At 31.4% G+C, this 18,876-nt stretch overlaps 2 protein-coding genes across 2 annotated transcripts in view; both read right to left on the bottom strand.

Annotated features, from left to right (window-relative positions):
• The window catches only part of LOC105621593 (B9 domain-containing protein 1), a 6,407-nt gene extending 2,920 nt beyond the window's left edge, over positions 1 to 3,487 (bottom strand). The window contains 6 exon segments of the mRNA XM_012203062.1: positions 534 to 652; positions 1,278 to 1,324; positions 1,326 to 1,350; positions 2,144 to 2,252; positions 2,393 to 2,504; positions 3,362 to 3,487. Coding sequence (XP_012058452.1) covers positions 534 to 652; positions 1,278 to 1,324; positions 1,326 to 1,350; positions 2,144 to 2,252; positions 2,393 to 2,504; positions 3,362 to 3,487 — 538 coding nt within the window.
• A 2,449-nt stretch (positions 3,488 to 5,936) lies between these two features.
• On the bottom strand, positions 5,937 to 16,424 carry LOC105621595 (probable aconitate hydratase, mitochondrial). The gene is made up of 9 exons (XM_012203064.1): positions 16,392 to 16,424; positions 15,360 to 15,514; positions 14,117 to 14,283; positions 11,316 to 12,068; positions 11,015 to 11,217; positions 8,550 to 8,838; positions 7,604 to 7,877; positions 6,743 to 7,091; positions 5,937 to 6,080 (listed from the first exon to the last, which is right to left on the bottom strand). The coding sequence occupies exons 1-9, from the start codon at positions 16,422 to 16,424 to the stop codon at positions 5,937 to 5,939; spliced, it is 2,367 nt and encodes a 788-aa protein (XP_012058454.1).
• Between the last annotated feature and the right edge of the window lie 2,452 nt (positions 16,425 to 18,876).

Here is an 18,876-nt window from a genome sequence, read left to right on the forward strand (position 1 = left end):
CTACTACTACTACTACTACTACTACTACTACTACTACTACTACTACTACTACTACTACTACTACTACTACTACTCTACTCTCTACTCTCTCTCTCTCTCTCTCTCTCTCTCTCTCTCTCTCTCTCTCTCTCTCTCTCTCTCTCTCTCTCTCTCTCTCTCTCTCTCTCTCTCTCTCTCTCTCGTGTAATTTAAAATTTTAATAATTTAATCTTGAATAACATTTATTTTTTATAAACGTTTCAAAATATTTTGATAGTGTTGGTGAAAATAATTCAAAGTCATTTCTATGCATAATAACTTGAAAGTAGAGGAAAGTAGATAGCCAATCATATTTAAGCCATTTTATGAAGATCCAATTTGACTGACGACATGAACCAAAAAAAGAACTGAATGTAATTAGTTGATATCTGAGTTAATTTTATAATACGAATACGACACTGTTGATTATATTCTATTACATTTCCAGCCTTCTAAATATAATTAATTTAACATTACATAACACATCAACGAGAAATTTTGATACATTTCCTTACGTTCTCTGCCGCCGCCGGACGCAAGTATAGTGGGATCAATTAATTCCGGTCTTCTGCCGGTTAACCACTCCATGAAATGCTGCAACATGGATGATGATTCCGGCACGTATATCGACACCCTTTCAAGATTTCAAATTTCATAAGTAAAACGCATTAAAGTATCAAAGGACAATGTACCATTTCAAAGAGATTGAAAATTGATATGTATCAAGTGGTATATATCAATTGAAGTGAGATTTCACTTTTTTGGAATGAGAGTGAAAATAAATTTCAAATTTTCGTGATCCGGAAATATCATTTTTTTTCACAGACGACACTTGTAAATGTTACCAAAAATGACAAAAAAACTTACAGAGCTGGATATATGAAAAAAGTTTTCTTTTGTGTTGGAGTACTCTTTAAAATCTCTTAGAGTGAAATTTCACTTAAAAAAAATAAAAATTGAGCCAGTCATTGAAAAAGAGTGAAAATATTTTTCACTTTGAAAAAAGAATGGAAAATTTTCATTCCTTTGGAGTGAATTTCATTCGTTTGGAGTGAAATAAAATTTCACTTCTAGGTTTTTTTTTAATGTCTGGTAATATTTATACAAGTGTCATCTGTGAAAAAAATAATATTTCCGGATCACGAAAATTTGAAATTTATTTTCACTTATTGATTGATAACTGAATTTGAAAGAATTTCATCAAAAGTTAATAATAAATAATAGAGTTGTTCTATAAATCAATGAATAATGCAGTTTACTTATGACATCTTTCATTATCAGATTTAATTCGTCTTGATCGTAAGACAAATATCTATTCTGTGAAACAAATATCTATTCTTACAAAGAATATTTAGCTTTGTAGCATGCTCCTATAATTTGAAATAACATTGGCCATAAGTATAAAACATTTTCGCAAACTGACATCGTCCTATATTTAACGAAAAATAAATTAAAAAATATTTCATTAAAAAATAATATTTATTTTTATAATAATTTAAATGATTTATTAATCCTTCTTTGGTTTTTATTATTACTTTTCCAAGAAAATGTGGTAATAAATTGATGATGCTTCATATATTTATAGCTAAAGCTATTATATATGTTAAATCAAATTACAATTTCTTTAAATGGCGCTCTTATTTCATGTTTTATCTACTGATCATGTTGCTATTATACATGAATAAGATTATTTAATATACAAAAATAAATAGCTCAGGGAAAAAATGTTTCATGTAATTATATATAATTATATAAAATTATATTTAATTATATATAAAATTGACATATTTTATATATATAATTATATATATAACATGTTCATTATATAACATTTTCTCCGGGTAAATAATAGGAACAGGGAATAACAGATTTCAAACTATCAGAAACTGCGTACATCAGATTGCACGGTTTCTCAAAGGATGAAGGGTGTGGTCGAGTTGCCACTACGAATGCTTCGAAGCATTGATTAACCAATCGGAAGAAAGAATTTTATTAATTAATCAATCAAAAAATGCTTCAAAGCATTCGTAGCGGCAACTTGGTCGTACCCGAAATCTATATATAATTTGCTGTTTCTATTGTACATATTCTATTGTACTTTCAGCTGTGTCTCAGGCTTAATTACCTTTTTTCATGATATCCAGTTTTCAGAGGTAAATGACACACTCCGTATCCCTTGATGACGTCGCGACCGAAAAAATCCAAGCCGTAAATCGACATGATAAGTTGTGGCCCTATTTGGCAAATACATATTTGTAGATTAAAAATATGAAATGTGAAAAGCACGGAAAAAATTTTTTTTTCACATTTTTTACTCGTTTTATCCTTCCTTTATAAAATCGTATCATAAAAAATATTTCTGCACATCACTCACATCCATGTGGATTTGTACTTTTGAACGTAATCTCCAATGGAAAGTTCCATACGGCGAGATTTCTAGAATCGTTGCTGCATTTGCACATTTGTGTCAACCCTTCTTCGATTCCCTATGAAAAGACATTTTATTATAAATTCGCGATTTCACAAATTAGATATCTAAAAGTTATTTCAATTCGCGAATTTATTTATATAGACTAAAAAAGAATACGTTTTGAATCCAAAAAAACTTGTATAATTGGTGACATAAAAGTGAATTTGGAATATTTTTAGAACTCTTAGGAATATTTTTAGAACAGAAATGGGATAGAAAAAGAATTTATTTCGTAAGTAGGGAATGAAAAAAGAATTTTTTTAGATTTTTTCATTTTTTTAGATTCTCTGTGCTATCTGAGTTAAGATCATCAATACCACGCGACTCTTCATCTTAATATTTACTCTATTATGATATAATTATTCTTCAAATTTCTTAAAACTATTTTGCATAATTGAATTCAAAAACAACCATAGAAACAATAATTAATTTATGTTAGCTCAAATAGAAATAAAAAATACAAAAATAATAAAAGGCATAGAACATTTAAATCATACGCTAAGTCTTTTTTGCGCAAGATTTGTTTGAATTTGTTGTGAAATAATAGAAATCTTGCGCATAAAAAATCCAGCGTGTGGTTTAAATGTTCTATGCCTATAAAGCCATTGTTATATTCTTTCTCATTAATTTTCTTACTGTTAAAATATACGAATAATGAATAATTAATAGAATTTTGCAGTTAATTAATTATATTTAGTTGACATAATTTCGAAATTTTATTGGTCAATAAATATTATATTCTAAACATAAAAGGAGTTTATGAAGTTTTTCCTTTTGATGTAATTCAATATTGTCGCATGTCTTAAATTCCCTTGACAATAATAACTTAATTTTATTGTTCCTTTCGACTTTCTTTTATCTGTGGGAACTTACCGCAACGACGCTCCAATCAGATCCGAAATGAAAGCTGTACTTGCAATAAACGTTATTGACCTCATAAAACTCTGCATGCTCGATAGAGCCGGTAACAGAGAGAAAAAATTGTCCTTCCACTGACATATTCCTCGACAAAAGAAAGCTTTACTTTTTGAACTTCCTTTTTTGACCAATAATACCCTGATAATTCGCCCTTTACAAACACTCAAGACTCGTAATGCTCTTAACCTTCTGTTTATATAATCGAACTCGCAAGTTACCATGGAAATGACACATGTGTACTTAAAATGGTAACGCATTGTTGCGTGTGAGTTATGTTGTGAGCCGCAACTGTATCATAGAATTTTTAGACATTTTTATGTTATTATTAATATCCTCGAAATTTCTTTGAAATGAATCTCTAATAAATAATTTATTTATACCAATGGTGCATAATTTTTTTATATATCTTTTCTCTGAAATTTGACATGACCCATTACTTTTTTATTATTTATATAAGTGAAAAATAATTTTAAAAAATTATTTATGTAATATATAATTTCAGTTTATTATAAATTTAGAAGTTATTATATAACTTTATATTTATATAGATAAAATTTAATATTTCTTTATATTTTAAAGTACATATATAATAACATTTATCTTTATAATGAATGCTAATATATTAAAATAAATTGCATATTAATGCCCATGAGCGGATAAAAAAACTAAAATAAAATCTGATACACAAAAGAAATAATTTTATTAATATTAATGGAATGTGCTTCCATGGAATCAATGAACTATGTTCAGCAAAGAAACCGATTTGTGATGAGCGCTTAGTGATTCTTTATTATGATTAATTCCTACATTTAGATTCGGACAAGAACTAGTCATATTAAACAATCACCGCGGTTATTGTTTATATAAATTTTCTTTGCTGAACACAGCCAATAATTTCTATATTTGACCCAATGTAGGAAATAGTCAATCGAATTTATGTTCAGAATTCATTTTTTATTTTGCAATCCTCAATAATACAACAAAATCAACAAAGGCTTTACAAATAATAATAATAGTTACAAATAATAAAAGTCAAAACAAGGAGCATGCATTTTTTGCCTAATTTGTTCTTTATTCTGATAATAAATATAAATAATATTAAGACTAAGAACAACCGAAATGTATACGAAAAGAAATATATACGAATATAACAATTAGATAGAGAACACCCTTAGTGATCAAAGTTAAATGTTTCGTAATACATATAATACAATATATTCTTTATTAAATCAATTTATTTCTGTTTTGATAAAATACAAGAATTTTCATATTTAATTAAATTTATTTTCATCGGTCTAAATTCATATCATATTGATTAAGAATTAAATCAAATTTTGCTGCAAAAAACCATTATGATTATATCAAATTATTTATTAGTTCATATATGCACATATATGCATCCTGTCTGTGAGTATGTCACGTGATCTGAGTGTATTACGTAACTATATATTATGTAAAAACAGTGTATGTGATTCTCTCCGTTTATATACTATGTGAAAGTACATGAACTTGAAAAAATATGGTGCTATCTTCAAACATGATAGCAAAGTCGGCAGTCTAGATACAAAAGTCTAAGATTACCTTTTTCAGCTGATTATTTGACTGATATCTTAACTAATATAATCGTATAGCTCAATATCTTTAAACTCTTTGAATTGCACGTTGTTTTGTCTTCGCCAGATAGAATCAAAGAAGGTTGGAGCGAATAGTGTTCTCTTCTCTGATTGGTTCCGCCATTTATAGTGCAACTTCCGCAAATGTGCATGTATGTACATATACACAATACTAGTATGATACAATACTAACGTATGCAGCACCGTATGTTCCATTCATACGGTCATCTCCTATTCATTCCAATGATAAACTGAAAATGATGACTCCGGTGAATCCGCTCCACTCTTCCTTGATTCTCCCTAGTCTTCGCATAGCACGCACGACATCTACAAGAGAATGCTTGAAACAAGGGAATTAATGAAGATCAATTAAGGTCGTTCATTGGCTAATAGTATATTTGGCTTTTTTCCGAAACGATACATTTTTATAAAACCAGTTAACAACTAGAAAATAATGATGGCGCTTCCTCATTGATAATAATATATTTATGTACATGTAATAACGCCTCAAATTGTGTTTACGATTCTGAAACGAGCGCATTGACGTAGAATAAAACTCTATTCGTCAGAGTTTTGTCTGTCAAACTTGTAAATATACATTCTCTTCGCGTATTGTATAAGCGATTAGTATTGTCAAGTAAAAGTGAGGCAAAGGGCTACTGAAATTGACTAACATCATACATCTAAAATATACCTAAATATATCTGAATTTTGTCTTTAGATGTATTTTGAATATTTTTATGATGTATAAACGTTTGCATTGAGCTGCGATGGCTAGATATTGTATCATACCCATTCACTTGTTACAAGAGAACAGATACGTGATGACATTGTATTACCCTAATCGGATTCGACATATTTTTTTCTATTCCGTTTCCGCATATGACTCTTCGAATAAATATCCATTCGGAATTAGTTTATCGTTGATCACTCGATATTTCCTTCATGCGATTCAATGCAGAACCGGCTTTGAACCAACCGATTTGCTGCTCATTCATTGTGTGGTTCAAACTGATGGCGTCCACTTTGCCGTCTTTGTGTTTGATTTGAGCTTGGACCGGCTGAAAAAATCATATCAAACAAAAGAAAAGATAAGTCAAACATTCAAAAATTTTATATGTCAGATATTAAAAATAAAATTAAAATTAAAGTAATTTAATTATATTTTAATTATACATATATGTATATATTTTCGCAACACATCTTTGCGTTCTAAGGGGAGTGAGAAGAGTAATTACATATTATGCGATCTCACAGGTTTCAATGACTTTGACATATATTGTCGAGGTCATGACCTGAATTATCTCCAACAGATTTTAGCTGTTATTCATTAAAAAGTTATTAAGAAGAAAAGTTTAAAAAAAATAATGTCTCTTTTCTACTATATAGAACAAAAATTATCCGCTTTAAAATAGATTTCCTGCTTTAAAAATAAAAATTTTCTTTAAAAATATTATTTTTTCATATAATTTTTGTTTTATATAATAGCGCATAGGTGTGCGCACGACTTTCCACGCGGTTTACTCCATCTTCGCGTGGAAAGTTGCGCGGCCTTTGGCAAGGAGGGACGTTTACAAAAATATTATTAGACATCAAGATTCAATCTCGATTATGATCTCGATTTTTATTGCCTTGTTTATTTAAAATATTTCCTTAAGTTTCTGAAGTTAAGTCCTTTTGTTTAACTTATTTTCGTATTACAAGCAAAATATTTTTTACAAACCTTGCCAGGTGCCAGATCATTCAACCCGAGAAGACTGATCTTGTCGTTAGGTTGAATTTTGTCGTAATCCGCAGGGTTGGAAAAGGTCAAAGGCAAGAGACCTTGCTTCTTCAAATTTGTCTCGTGTATACGTGCAAAACTCTTCACGATGATGGCACGACCGCCAAGATGACGCGGTTCCAGAGCAGCGTGCTCCCTGGAGGAACCTTCACCATAATTCTCGTCTCCCACCGCAACCCATTTTACACCCTTCTTCTTGTAATCGCGTGCAACGTCAGGTACGGCACCCCATTCATTTGTCAGTTGATTCTTGATCTTATTCATCTCGCCATTTTCAGAATTAACAGCACTAAAAAGATTATATGACAAATGCGATTCACGTAACATTATCGTATTGATAATATTACACATAATTTTGAAAAATTTATTCTTATATCACTCTGTTATCATCAAAAGTGAACACAACGAAAAAAAAAATTAACCAATAGGAAATAAGAAATAACGACTTTATAACGGTCGAATTTAAATCTTTAATGTTTAAATAATTTCATGTAAATTTGTACATACTAATGTAAACTGTACATACATATATTCTATATTTGTAATTATTTGCATTGTGCACCGAATTAATTTTTTTCGGAACTTAGAAACGTAGCTAACTACTGTAGTAATATCACAATTGATGCTCAATAAGAATTTTTTAAGAATCTTAATATGTTGGAAATCTCTGTGAATAAATTTACTTCTTATAGCCAAAATATTATCTTAGCCGGGAATCGAACCCGGTCTCTAACATTCTCTTGAATTACTTTCATTTCCTAATTTAAAAATCTTAATTTATATGCTTTATGATGTGCTTACCCAATGAACATATTGTTGGAAATATTATCAAGATGTCCACGATATTTAAGCCATGGCCCAGCCGCGGAGATGTGATCTGTGGTGCACTTGCCTTTGACTTTAATCAGGATCGTCAGGTCCTCTAAATCCTTGCCATTCCATTTATCGAAGGGTTCCAGCAACTGTAATCTTTGGCTTTTGGGATCTACATCGACCTTAACTTTGCTACCATCTCTTGGTGGTGTATCGAAAGTGTCCAGACCGGGGTCAAAACCACGATTGGGTAATTCGTCACCTGTACAAATAGATTTATCCAGTAATACATATGTATCATAAATATACACAAAAGGAATAACATTAATAGCTAGTAATAATCTACTTTTATAGAAATTTAATACTGAAAGTAATTAATTACTAACAACAATGCTCAAAATAAGTAAATAATCATTATCTTTCAGTATTAAATTTTCAGGATTGGAAATAATTCATTTCTTCCAACAAGTTCTAGATAGAGTTACTTTTTTTTAGTAATTGCAACTTACTTCTTTTTTTTCTATCTATAACCGTAACTTAACTTAGTTACATTTTTTGATAACTAGTAATTAAACTAGTAATCAATAACTTACTTTTATATTCACTTTATATATTTCAAACTTATTCATTAATAGGCTTATCATAATAAAACCAAAATAAAATAATCAGTGATTATTTCTTGTGATTAGAATATATTTTAATCCCTGATCATCATCGCATTCTGTAAACGTCTGTATTAAGAATTAAGCTAAGAGCCTTTTAATGTGTAATATGTCTTAATATTGTATTATTATCAAATTAACAAAATCATTTTCAATTAGCTGCTGTTAATATATTATAATAATGTTTTTCCGCGTGTATTTTTTTTTTGCTAACAACTGACATATGACAAATTCTATAATATACACACATACGACAAATATTATCAACTAACCATATGGACTGTCCAGGAGAAATTCTTTTCCATCTTTGCCCTTTAATCTATCTTTCACCGGATTGAAATCAAGTTTACCAGTGATAGAGAGAGCGGTAACAAGCTCGGGACTTGTTACAAATGCGTGCGTCGCTGGATTAGCATCATTCCTGCCCGTGAAGTTTCGATTATACGATGTGACAATCGTATTTTTCTCTCCCTTCTTAATATCCTGGCGATTCCATTGACCAATGCAGGGCCCACAGGCATTAGCTAACACTGTACCACCGAATTCACGAAGCGTTTGCGCCTAGGACAAATTAAAGTGCTATTATATAAACAAACAATAACGTAAATAATTTTCTGATATTTTTATTAAAATAATATTTTTCATATTTTTAATTTTTTGCGCTTCCCTTCCTATTATATTTTGTATATTTTCAATTTTTCTTATATTTTTTTAATTTTCAATTATATTTTATATTATTTTCAATTTTTCATAAAATAAAAATCCATTTCATTGATGGATAATCTTTTATAAAAAACCACTTAAAAAGTCATACGTATCGAATCGAATTGTATATATTTCTATATATTTCTTGATTCATAATCATACGTCAATATAGCCTCTTATGCAACAAATCTCTTTGTATTGTAAGAGACGTATTAAAAAACGAATCACTTTGCTTTAAAACGAATCTCTTGCTCATCCTCGCTTCCTGCAAATACGCTTCGCGTACAGCTAACACTGTAGAGCAAATTAATGTTATAAAGTGTCATACAGTGTAAACAATTTTAGGACACTTTTTTTTGCTAAATATCTATTTTATTAATACACAATCTTTTGCACTTTCTGTTATACATTTCTTGACAAAAGAAAGAGATTACATATGGGCGCTTCTATTCTAGACATCTAGACGCTTGAATTAAGATCATTAAGATCATCTTTTCGATAACAATGACATATACAACTTCAACAAGTAGAATCTTTTTTGTATCAATATGAATCAAATTAGTTCTATGTATTAAGTGTACAATTTTGCTTCCGCCGTTTTTTTTCCGAAATTCGAGGCTTTATTGTAAAAAACTGGTTATACATTTATGATTCAAAGTATTGTCCATCGCTGGCCACTACTTTCTCCCATCTTTCGGGTAGCGTACGAATCCCGCGTCGAAAAAACTTGTCATCTTTTGAGGCTATCCACGAATCGATCCAATTTTTTACTTCTTCATAAGACCGGAAGTGCTGGTCAGCCAGGCCATGTGCCATTGATCGAAACAAGTGATAGTCGGAGGGAGTAACGTCTGGAGAATACGGCGGGTAGAGTAGGACTTCCCATTTCAACGTTTCCAAGTATGTCTTGACCACTTTCGCAACATGAGGTCGAGCATTGTCATGCTGCAAAATCACTTTATCGTGTCTCTCGTTGTATTGCGGCCGTTTGTCTCTCAATGCTCGGCTCAAACGCATCAATTGCGTTCGATACCGATCGCCTGTGATTGTTTCAGTCGGTTTTAACAGTTCATAATACACTACGCCGAGCTGGTCCCACCAAATACACAGCATGACCTTGGACATCAAAATCACCGTTCTTGAAGCGTTGGAACCACTCACGACACGTTCTTTCACTAATAACGGCCTCACCATAAGTATTTGAGAGCATTCGATGAGCCTCAGCCGCAGATTTTTTCATATTGAAGCAAAAAATTAAAACCTCCCGCAAATGACGAGAATTTGGCTCATAAACTGACATTTTCAATCGAGAATAACTTTATGATGCAGACACAAATCGACTAATGTTTCTAAGGGGTTATGTTGACAGATGCCCAAATTTATTGTATGACGTCTATGATCTATTTATTTCGACCACCACTTACCGCTAAAGCATCTATAGGAAAACGGCGGAAGCAAAGTTATACATCTAATAATATCAGTCATTTTGCCATATCTGTCATCATTTCCCAAATAATATCTTTTGTCTAGACATATGCATTGATAATTTTTTTTTATCAAACAGTGCATGATGTAAGATTTTATATCATAAAATATACATTTTATATTACGATATTTTCAACTTTTACAACTTTTTCAACAAAATAGATGTATTTTAGTGATAGATAATTACAAATAATTTTTTGTAAAGAACGATAAGAAGTTTGAATATTGTAGGACAATGTAAGAGATATTAAAATATATCGTATATATCATATTGATTATATATTTGGAAAAAATGTTCAATAATTATGAATGCTACTATTTCTTGTAAATTGTAAAAATATTCATCAAAAGAAATATAATTATTATGACATTAAGAAAACAACATCAGATCATTTGAATAAATGATAAATATTTAATATAACGTCTTCTCCTACGATTTTCCTGTAATTTTTGTATATTTTCATGCATAAGATATTTCAAGAAGAAAAATCATCATAAATTTAAAGTCTACATATAGTTTTGCGAATTATAAAAAGGGAAAACTTACAATACCATCGCGCTCGATTGTCGCACGAATTTGCTCGGATCCAGGAGTGACGTTAAATGCAGATTTTGCTTTCAAGCCATGTTTCAGAGCTTGCTTAGCGATGTTAGCGCATCGACCCATGTCCTCGTAAGAGCTATTAGTGCAGGAGCCGATCAGACCAACTTTAATCTCATTTGGCCAACCATTCTTCTTGGCGGCTTCACCTGTAACGATCAGAAAAAATAGATATCTTTGTAAAAATATAAATAGAAGAAGTGAAACTTATCTGTTTGTTTTGGATTTCCCCGTATAATTTAATTACCCAATTTAGAGATCGGGTGAGCTAAGTCCGGCGTGAAAGGTCCATTTACGTGCGGCTCCAGAGTCGACAAGTCTAGCTCGATAATCTGATCATATTTAGCATTAGAGTCGGCCGTTAACAGACTCTTATGTTGATCAGCAGCTCCAGCAATCTCTGAACGTCCGGTTGCTTTCAGATAATCTTGCATTCTATAGTTGTATGGGAAAATCGAGGTAGTTGCACCAATTTCAGCACCCATGTTGCAAATGGTAGCCATTCCAGTGCAGCTGATACTATCAACACCTGGTCCAAAGTACTCTACAATGGCGCCAGTACCACCTTTGACGGTAAGGATATCGGCTACTTTTAGAATAACATCCTTAGGACTGGTCCAGCCTTTGAGTTCGCCTGTGAGTTTTATGCCAATGACCTTGGGACACTTGAGTTCCCACGGGATGTTCGCCATAACATCGACAGCATCAGCACCGCCAACACCGATACACAAACAACCTAGACCACCTCCGTTCGGCGTATGTGAATCAGTACCGATCATCAATAGACCGGGGAAGGCATAATTCTCAAGGATAATCTGATGGATGATGCCGGAGCCAGGATTCCAGAAGCCAACGCCATATTTAGCGCCCGCAGTCTTCAGAAAATTATAGACTTCCTTGTTGATGTCCTTGGCTCGTTGCAAATCTTCATTACCGCCGATTTGAGCCTCGATTAAATGATCGCAGTGTATGGTAGAAGGTACTGCGACTTTCGGTAGACCTAAAGAAAGAATTCTCTATTTATTACCGTAATCAAAAAGATTAACTTTTATAATAATTTTATTATAAAATATAAAAAATGTTTTAGAGGATAGAGAATACCACTTCAAAAAATGAAATGTTGTTTTCATATCCTTGATATACTTATTATTATAAAATATATACTATTATAAAATTAATAATAATACATTATAAAGGAAAATGATTTTTATAGAAGTGAAAGATATAATCATTTCATGTGACACTTCGTGCTGCTTCTCATAACTTAATGCCTTTATCTCAAATTTTAATATCCTTCCCTCCTCAGTCTGGTTTTCGTCCTCACAGTATGACGACGGAATTGCTTCTCATCTGGTGCTTTGTAATTTCGACAATTTGTCTTACTTCCATCGTTGCGCTGAATTTCACAAAGGCTTTTGATACCGTTAATCACAACCTACTTTTAGTCAAACTCAAATTATGCGGTCTTTCTCATCCTGCTTTCTCGCTAATCTGCTCGTTCCTTACAAACCCCAGTCCTCATGTAATCCTTTTCCTCTTTTCTCCTCTACTTTTGCAGTTCTCCCTGGTGTTCTCCAGGATTCCATTCTCGGATCCTTACTCTTTAATATTTTTGTCTCTGATTTGTCTAATGTTTCTCTGTCCTCTTCATATATGCAAATGACGTAAATCTTCTCAAATCCTTTCACTCATTCGATGCTTTAGCAACCTGCTTTGAACTACAAACTTAAAATTATTGCCGAATGGTCCACTAAAAATGCCCTGCATCTAAATCCTTCTAAATCATCCTTGTTGATTGTCGGTTCCTCAACATTATTCTGTATTCAGTCCTTCGAACATTTCTTTTAATTTTATTCCAATTCCTCACTCTTCTTCTATTAAGATTCTTGGTGTTCCATGTAGACTCTTCATGGTCATTCGAGTCATACATGGCCATCGGGCTGCTTATGCTCGTTTATATCTTCTTTATTCTCTTCACCATATCCTTTCCTGCTCTCAAAAATTCCTCACTTCTCAATTACTTGTTATTTCTCTATTTGATTACGCTGATGTCATCTTCGTTCCGACTCTTAACAAACATCTGCTAAATCGTATACAGCGTATCCAAAATTCTTATCTCCGCTTCTTCTATTGCGTTCATAAATACGATCATATATCTCCGTATTACCAGAGATCTGGCTGGCTTAAAATTTGGCAACGTTTTATTCTCCATATTTATACTGTCTTGTATTTTCTCCCTTTCGCTCCTCTATATCTGCGACGTCTCCTTCAGTTGAACTCTGAACATCATTCCTCTTTTAATCCTCTTGTCATCAGATACCAAAATTATTTATCCTTGTCCATCGGTTTACTAAGTTCCGTACCGCTTTCTCCTACACCTCTGTCAAATATTTTAATTCACTTTCTGATTCAATAAAAATCTCTCCCTCTCTGTCCTTTCATTCCGCTGCTTCGGGTTTCATCGCGTCACTCACAGTATTTAAACGAGACTGACAGTATTTAAACGAGATGTAATTGGTGTGTTTGCGGGGATGTGGATGTGTGCGCGGGTGTGTGTGTGTGTGTGTGTGTGTGTGTGTGTGTGCGCGCGCGCGCGCGCGCGCGCGTGTGTGATTTCAGCTATTGATTTATCTCTTATTGCATTGTTGTCTTATTCTGGTTTTGTTACTGGTAAACTTAACAACAATTTTGCTGACGCCTAAACATTTGCAAGCTGCTATTGTCTATTTTATTTATGTTTATGTTAACTATAGTCTATTGTATCATATTTTATGTCTATTACTCTGTTAATATGTAATCTTTTTTATATAGCTTTGCAATAAATTAAATTAAATTAAATTAAATTTACATTACCGTGTCTCCTGATTATAATTTAAAAATTAAAGATACAATAAATAATAGTAAAAATGATAATAAGAATGACGATTGTAATATATAAATATACACCATAAAATGTCTTTGGATTTTTCGTACAAATTTTGACAGTATACTCTATGAATTGTATCTCTGTTATAATATAAAATTTCGAGAATTGAAAAGCAATTTTACCAGAACTAATGAATTGCAACATCGCCATTTGAGCAGTTGCATCCTGCATAGCGACACGATCCGGTCGCAATCGAAGATAGCTGGTACCGCGAACGATATCCTGTCTGTCAGGCTCATCCAGATGGGAATATAAAACTTTTTCAGACAGAGTTAGCGGCCGATTCAGTCTGAAAAGACATCGCTTTAAAAGCAAATAAAAACAGTGATTGACAAATTATATTATCATCTTCAAATAACTTGCATCAAATTTGAAGAAATTTTTGATAAGATAAATCAAGACAATATATAATATTTACAATAAGTGAACTTTAGATCAACAAAAGTAAATGAAATAAGAAAAAGAATTCAATTCTTGTCGATCAAAAATCTGAATTTTAATATTTGATAATGTTTATACATAAATTTGCAAATACATTATGCAAAAAAAATTAAAGAATTACTTAGTCTGTCCTTCAAAAATAGGCAATATTCAAGAGAGTGTAACTTTGTCAAAAATTATTGTAACAAGACATTTGAAAAAGCATTTTAAAGCTTGAAGTCTCTACTTTCGACATCAGTAATATATCAGTAATATATCAGTGATATTTCGATCTAATTGATTTTTTTTTAAATTATATGAATATCCGTTAAATCTAAAAATTTTGTACCATGGACAAGTTACATGGACTAAATACAACAAACAAATTCTGTTTGAAACATTGTTTGCGATTTTTAATTCACGAAATTTTGTAAAGTTCATACAAAATTATTAGATTTCACACATTTCCATTTGTATACCTATATCTCAATAAAAGTCAGATCGTTATCTTGATTACTGACTCAAAAGTAGAGATTTGAAGCTTTAAAATGCTTTTTGGAAGATCTTGCTAGGACTAGATTATTTTTGGCGAAGTTCTCCTATCTTGAAGTTTACCTACTTCTCAACAAACCAAAATGATTAAAAACACAAAAATGATTAAAAAATCATTTAAAATCAGAATTGAAAAGGACCATAATTCAAAATGCACGTATCTCTTTGAAAAATGATTGCAAAGCGATGTTTGGAAAACTATTTTGTAGCTCAAAGCATACAGTTCGAAAGAAGTGAATTACGTTTCTGTGTAAAAATTTTATTACAAACATCGATAATTTCTAAAATAAACACCTTGTAAAATTAAAATTAAACTTTAACTTTGATGATATGCAAACAAATTTTTTTTCCGTAACTTTCTTCAATTGTAAAGCTTAATATTTTTTATTTTACCTCTTCTTGACTATTTTAAGATTTTCTTCCAGTTTGTCATAGGGCAGATAGCTGATCGAATCAAATTTGGACATCGCCACTTTTGTAGCGGCGAAACTCAAAGGACTTGCACTGAAGCATCGTTGCTGTACATCCGCCGCTAAAGTGGACAGTTTCTATAAAGTAATTAAGTCATGCTGTTGATTCTTTAATCATTCGAAAGACGAATGCATATATAGATATAGAAAACAATGACATTGATTAATAGATACATGTCACATGCTATGCAATACCGTTTATTTCTGTATGCAATCTCAATTATGCAAGACCTAAGATATGTGACTTGCTAATTGTACTTGTGATATTTTGTGAGTATAATCATAAATGCATCAAGATAAAATCTGCACATGATGATAATACTTGACAATGTATCAATCATGAAAATTGTAAACAAGCAGAAAATTCACGCAGGTGCAACCAGATGTAACTAGATATATTAATTATATGTTATCCATACTGTTTATTTTCTTGTTCACATATAATATATCCAACATTCAAGTTTAAATTTCGCGTTCTCGTCGAAATATTTGCGTCATGATAACGTCTCCGAAAAAAAGAATGAATACTATATATAGGTATGCATATAGTTTGACATTACGTAACGTTCTTAATACGTTTTTACCCCGTGATATTTTTCATCTTTTCAATCCGTTTCGATCAACATATTATACATTCTATTTACAACTCGTTTTTCTAAGATTGAAACGCCCATGTACTCTGTCCTTCCTCTTCACCTTCCAAAATTGATCCCGTTCCACAAAATTGGAACAGAGGATACTGTAGGCATAGCAAACACCTCACACATCGAATCATGTTCATTCACAGTACAATTCTGAAGAAAATTGCGATTGTAACGTACAGAAATTCCATAGAGTATTAGAGTATTAGAGGTCAATTAGTTGACCTCCACCTGATGGGGAGGAAGGAAAGAGACACGGAGAATCCACAAATCACATGCGACACAGATTTCCGATTCCATTTTCTTTTTTTTACCTGTGCACGAAAAACTCGCGCGCAGTATGACATAACGAATTAAATTAGCGATCAGCTGCAGTATTAATTTGAAAGCTACAGACGCGTGTCAGAAGGGGCGATGTTTCGCTCTGAGCTTCGAACAACCAGCTGAGCTGCTCCGTCTAACAATCTAATCGTCTTTTATGAAAGTAAACTGGATATATCGATGTGTATATATATTCTGAAGATGCGAGTTAACGTTAGGAAGCGTTTATATTGGTCTTAACCGTATGCTATAATCTATAAGAATTGACTAATCACAATCGAATATTCCCCTCTCATTCAACGATAAGAAGGGAATACTCGAAGATGATTGATCAACAGATTACGACATACGGCATACGGTTATGGCCAATATAAACGCTCCCTTAAACATCGACAAGCGAGTCCTCTGGCGAAAAGAAGTGAAATTCATGAAAAATTTAACGCGTGTCGCGTGTTGTTCCGCCAGGTCTGCGCAGTGCGCCCTGCGATTGTAGAGACATTAGAAATTGGTAGCAGAGAGAAATCTGACAATGAGCATGCAGATAAGCCGGCGATCTCGGCCTTTATTATACATATATATTGTGTACCAAACTGCATAGACTAATGTCGTTTTTGTGTTTTTTTTCCATGCTATTACATGGGTTAGACAAAGACGAAGAATTAAAGTTGATTATTTGTCTTTGTCTAATCGAAATAATTGTCTATCCACTCTCAAGTTTCCCAATGGGCTTCATCCATCATGATATCATGCAACTATGATCGATGATCAGATACTATATTAAAGACGATCGGTGTTTATTTATGAAACTTTGTGTGATTGTTAAATTTTAATTAAGTAAACGTAAGAAACTGATAATACGGTACTAATTTTATGATTTATTAGTTTCGTAGACATTTATATATGTTTAAAAACTTAATCGATTTTTATTTAAAAACCGTGATTTTAATGTTATCATCCAAGTTTGATTAGATAGAAGTTCAATAGAAGTGATAATTGCAGAGAAAAAAAATTGTAATTTTTCGGCAATATATAGAATGAATCAGAATCATTGAACCAGCCTATGAGAAACTAATTGACTGTACACGTTATAATTCAATTAAGTATGAAGTTGATAATTTGCTCAGAGGGTAAAAAGTTGATTCAACGACTCTGATTCACCGTATAAGATATTATAGCATTAAAAATGTGTATTTATTTATACAGCATTTATATAATAAAAAAATCACGAATTTAATAATAACATTATCAAAATAATATTTATGTCAAAATAATATTTATAATATAGTCGTAAATTTTTATTAATTGTCGGTAATGTCACCGTTCTTCAATTATCTCTAGGTCCTATTGATATCACGAAAATTTGCTCAGGGTCGATGATCTTTAATAGTATTAGGTGTAGTAAAAAGAAATCCATTATTTTTCCATTCAATTTCATGCAAAAATGGCGTCGTTTATAAAATTAAATGTCCAAATTGCGAAGCTTCTTAAATCGGCCAAATGAAATGCTTACTCAACAAATCAAGAATAGAACATAAAGCAGAATATAAAAGCCACATTAATCGTAAATTAGCTCTCGGTAATTACACAGGTTAATAAATACAGATTAAAATATTCGCGAATTTGACTCGGACAATCTTATAATGTTAGATGAAAGTTACATTATAACAAAAGATTAATATCGAAAATAAATTTACATAAAAAAGTCTCAAAGTCTCAATCTACAAAACGATTTAGAGCTATTAGATCGCTTATTTACAAGGACAAAATCGATCTCAATAACTGGTGATACTTCTACATCTCATATTTATTTTATTATGTTATTATTTTAAATATGGTGATCTACATACTACAGTACTTTAATTGTATATTGATGATAAACAATTATCAGCATTTTCATTTTATCCTTCGTGACAACAAGCCGCAATTTATCGACTTAATCTAAGAAGATCTTTTTCAAAATTTTTAATCAAATAACATTATAGTACTTTTATCGTTGATATTACTAAATTGTAAGTTGTATTTCAATCATTTTTTATTGCTCTAATAATATACCTGTAAATAATATATCTGTGAGAATTTTCAAAGAATTTGTATTCACCTTTCAGTTAACTCAATATATAATTTATACTCAGTCTGTCTTAACTTTACGGAGTCACCGAAACTACAAGTATACATTTATATTTTGACGTCAATCTTAAAATTTTTCGTGTTATCACGTGATAATATAAGATTGTCTATATGTTATGTATGTCCTGAGGAAGAATACAAACAATGATCGAAATGTTTACTATTTTATGTATTTTTTTTTAGAAATAAAATTTAATTTGTATATTGGCGCATTAATATCTGCATTATTACAGTTATATTCTTCTCTTAAATTTTTCTGCACATGTTGTATATATATATATATATATATATATATATATATATATATATATATATATATTATATATATAGTAGTATATTATATTACTTATT

Source organism: Atta cephalotes (assembly GCF_000143395.1).
Source record: "Atta cephalotes unplaced genomic scaffold scaffold00035, whole genome shotgun sequence".
NCBI lineage: Eukaryota > Metazoa > Arthropoda > Insecta > Hymenoptera > Formicidae > Atta > Atta cephalotes.